At 38.3% G+C, this 5,309-nt stretch overlaps 2 protein-coding genes across 2 annotated transcripts in view; one reads left to right on the top strand and one right to left on the bottom strand.

Moving 5' to 3' along the window:
* LOC109545323 (adenylosuccinate lyase) overlaps positions 1–1,758 on the bottom strand; it is an 11,983-nt gene extending 10,225 nt beyond the window's left edge. The window contains exon 1 of the mRNA XM_019915946.2: positions 1,405–1,758. Within this exon, the coding sequence (XP_019771505.1) occupies positions 1,405–1,569 (165 nt within the window). The 5' untranslated portion in view covers positions 1,570–1,758. The remainder of the gene's footprint in view (positions 1–1,404) is intronic.
* Positions 1,759–2,553: 795 nt separating this feature from the next.
* LOC109545325 (protein snakeskin) overlaps positions 2,554–5,309 on the top strand; it is a gene marked incomplete in the record, with an annotated part of 4,253 nt that continues 1,497 nt past the window's right edge. The window contains 3 exon segments of the mRNA XM_048663913.1: positions 2,554–2,847; positions 3,006–3,202; positions 4,999–5,128. Of these exon segments, the coding sequence (XP_048519870.1) occupies positions 2,800–2,847; positions 3,006–3,202; positions 4,999–5,128 (375 nt within the window).

Here is a 5,309-nt window from a genome sequence, read left to right on the forward strand (position 1 = left end):
TTCGCCCTCGTATCGAACACTATTTTTTATTCGAATGAAAGATTACACGAATAATAAAATGCATCGATTTCATATTTAAAATTTTGTGGCAATGTCAATTTTTAATTAAGTTTATAATTAAGTTTAAGTACTTTTTCAACTTGAAACACCTGTGGTCTTGGGATGGTGTATGCATGTTGCATACTCTGCATGACATTTGCGCTTCTTAAAAAGATCGTGTTTTACGTGTGACAACATCGCAAAAGTAGATAAGTAGGCCATTAAAACGATTATGAGACTGAACTTGTAACAAAGGTATAATTTACAAATTGTAAGTAAACTTGAAAATAGGATCAATAGTTGTTGATAAACCTACGTAATTACTTAAAAAAGCATTTCGGTTATTTTTAAATAAAAATACTAAAAAATATATAATGACAGTGGCAAGTTCAAAGTGTCACATTTACTTTGTCGCACACTGTGCGGCAAAGTCCGTGCGTAAAAGTAAAACAAATGAACGCTAAAGAAAAGTGCTTCTTTTTTATCATTGCTTCTGTTCGCAAAATTGCACTTTGTGATTCATTCGAATAAAAACTACTTTTTTGCTCTATAGGTTTCGAAATATTGTCAGTTTAGTGTTTTCAAATGGCTATTTTGCAGCATCTTATTTTAAATGCAGTTACTCTGAGTTGCCACGACGAAAATGAATTTGAATTTGAATTTAGAGTCTCCCAAAAATCCTCCAAAAATTGACTTTGTGCATCCGTGAATTTCAACAAAAATCAGCGAATTTATTAAATAAATTTGAAATTGGGCGGGAAAAAACACCCTGTATGTGGCTAAATTCTGTCATTTTGACATTTACTCTATGACACCTCAAATCTGGTTCTAACCGAAACCCATCTAAAACGTGAAGAAAATCCCGAAGCGGAATTTTTGGTGCTTCCGATGGCAGACGGCGAGACCCGAAGAATGTATAGCAAGTGGGGGAAATTATTCAATTTAGTCTTAGTCTGTTACTGGCCTTTCCTTACTTATTTGCCACAATAAAACCGGGAAAGAACAAAAACATCCCCTTCTTTCGTTTTATCAGTCTCCGATTTTTTGCTCGATTTGCTCCTATAAATTTAGAATTTCACATTTTCGGCTTTTCCATCAACCATCAACAGGAGACTTGCAAACACCAGCATTAGATGCAGCTCGAGAAGCCCGGCATTTTATAAAGAATTACATTTTTCGTTAACAGTTTTGCTAAAGAGAATTTTCAAAAAATCGGTACAAGTGTCAAGTCGCCATTTTAAATCAGACGCTAATCGATAGAAGTGCGATAACTTCCTCCCTAGTCACTAGTTTCATACAGGCTGTGACCTGTCAGTTCATAGGTGTCATGACCAAAACTCCAGCAAACTCGAACATCTAGCGTACCTGTTCAGCTTTAGCCAATCTGATCCACAGTTTCCTCCAAGTGGAGAATTTCTTCTGATCGCTGAAATTATACTGCATTTCCTTGCTCGCATATCGAGTACTTAAGGGCGACCGATAATTCGCGAATGGGCTGCTGTAATCTATAGGCTCCGCGTCTGATGCCATGCTGACCTGTTCAATTAATTCGACCTACTTTACCACACTACTTATGCAAAAGACTGGCTTGTCTCTGACTTTACACAAACTAACAGGGAAACTGAGGCAGAAAATGCTGCAAGCCCGACCAATCTTTATAACCTCACTCTCAGGACGTAATTGGGCCATCAGATCGCGTCGCGCAACTATCGATATCAACCGGACAGAACCGGATCTGGTTAGTTGAAATTAACTTTTAAATATTTCGCGGGTTTTTCTATTGAAGATTTTTTCTTTTCAAATTAGAGAAAAATCAATGACCTTCAAAAAGTGCATTAATCCAAACTAATGCCATCAAGGGGTTCGACAAGGTTCGAAAATTTCGCTAAAAGGGCCGTGCACGTACTAAATGTACGCCAGCAGGTGGTTCCAGGTTCCACCAATGAAATTCACTATACAAGTGCGCAGTGGAAGAAGCAGTTAGGAGACGCACATGCAACTATTATTTACCTATAACTCCAATTTTTTCTCATTTTTTACTTGATGGATTTTGCATTTTAGGCACTAAAAAAATCAACTTTCAAACACTTTGCATGTAAAACAGTTTAAAATGTACCTACACACCTACATCCCCTAAAGCCTTTAAGAATTTCAAGACACTTGACTTGGAGAGCCGGAAATGCACCAGAATCAGAGCCCCTCTGAACTTCCTCCAATTCTCCAAATTGAGTATTACGATCCTGTTCAGTTTGAACAATACAGACCTTTTTGTTTTTGCTTCATAAAGATTGATAAACTTTTGGCCTCAAATGCATTACGAAAGAGCATGTTTGCTATGCCTTAAACGGTATTAAGCAAGCTTTTTGTAACCGAATAACAAAGCAAGCACGCATAAGCTTTGCAAATTTATTGCTTAAAACGCAAGTTTCCTCGTCAAGAGAGAAATATGAAAGGAAAACAGCAAGAGAAATTCCAGACAATTTTCAAAGTTGAACGGAATCGCCTCCGGAGTTGTCACTACATTCCTTTGTTTGAGTTTATGATAACAATTAAATTTGTGCCTCCTCATAAATTGATAATCTTGTTTGACTCACACTATACAAGCATTAATCTTATCAGTAGATATTTACCAATTATTACACTTATCTCTGTTTCACCTCAATCTAGACGTTCGCAGGTGCTTCCATCTGAACAAAATTCCCTTTTCATTGCTTTGAAATTTCCAACTTTCGCTCACTTTAGTGCCGCTGGTTTGTCAAAATGGCCTTAGAGACGATAGCCTCTATTATAGTTAAACTAGTGAAGCTGGTAAGTGCTCGTTTACGTTATCTCCTAAGCTTCAAGCATTTGATCAATTGGGTGTGGAGTAAGTTTGGTGCTGGCACACGATAATGCTCATATTATTCACGTTGTTGATGAAAACTTAGCTAGGGAAGTTTTAGTTAAGCTAATTTGTCCTTCACTAGGTATTGAACTTTATCATCCTGGTTCTCTATCGCGTGGGCTTCGCTGGCGACTTCTTGGGAGTCGGAGGAACATGGAACTTGTTCGAGGAGAAGAGCTCAGACGTGGAAATTATCGCCTCAGGAGTCTTTGTGGGGTATTTCGTCTACACCGCAGTGTCCCTGATCAGTCTCTGCCTTGCCAGCAGCGAAAATAAAAAGTAAGAGACTTTCCGCAAAAATACAGGATGATTCAAAATCGGCGCAAACAATATTTGGGTTGTTGGCCAATGAACTGGTGAAATGGCAAAGTCGAAAGTGAATCTTCAAGAAATAAACTAACGTGTTCTGTCTCTATCAAATCAAAAGTGTCCAGATGAATCCCGATTTTGAATCATTTTGTCTACAGGGTGAGCGACTTGGTTTTGAGTCTCCCAAAATAATCGGCGCCAATTTTCGATCATCAAAAGTGAACGCAATTGTGTATAAACTTCGTAAACTAGCAAAGTTCATGTGTTGAAAACATCCGGCATTCAAATTAAAATGTTTTTTTATTTTTTAGGGAAAACGTACGTTTTCCTTATACAAACGTTCCGCAAATATCCCCGATGTCCGCTTAAAAATCTTCTAGTTCTAGTGCAAATGTGTAAAATTTTGCATTTGAGCACTTTTCAGTGTGTTACAAAACTGTCCTTATGTTTTTCAACTTTATGCAGGGTTTTCAGACTTAACTTTTATGTTAAAATTTTAAAGAAATACATGCAAAATAGACCAATCAGCAAAGAGACTCTGAAGCTGCAATGCAATTGTTTGTATTGCATTTTTCGCCATCTTTTGCCTAAAAAAACGGTTCTTGGAGTCACTTTTTATATTTCCGTTCTATTGCCTGTACAAATCGAGTTGGGGCGAAAAACAATATTTTTGCGCGACACTCGAAAACTCATCAGTTTCAAGGAATAATCGCGATATTCTCACTCTTAATCATCTATTTTCAAATCTCCTGAGTGATATCTCAATAAATTACGACCGAATCAACCTTTTTATATTTGCCCTATTTATCATCACCTAATTCTGGGAATCCTTATCAGAATTAACCATTTTCAGGTGTTTTTGCTAAATAGAATAGAGGCAAAACCCCTCCTTTGAACCGATTGGCACATTTTTTAACCGACTCTTGCTACTGATACAAACATCTCCCTCCAACATGGTGCAACATTCCACATAAATTCAATGATAAATTGATCCAATAAATGATTCATTTACTATTAAACCTCATGACGCCGCCCTCAACTAAATACGATCGCATTTTCCTAAGCCTAACACAAAGCCTGCTATCTTATCTCCTTTATCCTAATTAGTGCTTATCATTACTTCATGTAGCAGTTCGTATCTGGCAGGTGTGTGAACGTTCTTATTTTCATTTTTCGATCAATTTTGCTGGTTCTGTTTCTGAAACTTTGTGAAAAACGCGCCCTGAAGATGACCAGTGTAGAAACGGTGGGAACTGTTGTGCTGAAGTTTCTGAAACTCGTAAGTTGGACCCGATGGATGCGATGCTGCCAGTGACTGGTTTGTTCGGTTGGGCGTTTACTTACTTATTCATTGATAAGGAGATTGTGACATGCTTAGTGGGTTAAATCAGGACTTTTGGATGAAGAGCCATGGATGCTAAGCATGTTTCGATCAACTTCTCATAAACGCCATCGAACGAAGCTGCAGCATGGAGATTTGTTTAAAAAAAATTCGGACCTCTTTTCCAGGCGATAAACATAATTTGCTTGTACCTCTACCGGACGGGTAGCGATGGAACATTCTTAGGGGTTGGAGGCACCTGGAACATGGCGGAAAACAAGAACGCGGATGCGGAAATATTCGCTTCCGGCATTTTTATCGGTTATTTCATTTACACGTTCATTTCCCTGGTGGCTTTGTGTTTTGCGGCAGGAGATCACAAAAAGTAGGACTGGGCGCCTCCAAAACTATCCTCACTCATTCGTTTCTTTTTCCCCTGTTTTAGCACTTTCACGGATATTTTGATGAACATTGTCGGAGTATTTCTTTGGATCGCTGTGGGAGCCACAGCTTTGCACTACTGGCATGGTTATCTTAGTGAGCACAAGTACACTTATGTGAACTCAGAAAGACAGGTAAGAATTGAAAGGAGAAAAAAGGAAGCAGAAACATTAATTCAATGGAACTAGTGGGTTTTTCGGGTTTTTAGGCCGTCGTAAAATAGAATGTATTCCTGACGTTTCGCAAGCACGAGTGGCTTGCATCTTCAGAAGTGGTTTGCTTGAACGCTTACACTGTTCTCATCAGAACCCGTTC

This window comes from Dendroctonus ponderosae, unplaced genomic scaffold (assembly GCF_020466585.1).
Source record: "Dendroctonus ponderosae isolate FM_Combo_2020 unplaced genomic scaffold, Dpon_F_20191213v2 Dpon_F_20191213_2, whole genome shotgun sequence".
Classification (NCBI taxonomy): Eukaryota; Metazoa; Arthropoda; class Insecta; order Coleoptera; family Curculionidae; genus Dendroctonus; species Dendroctonus ponderosae.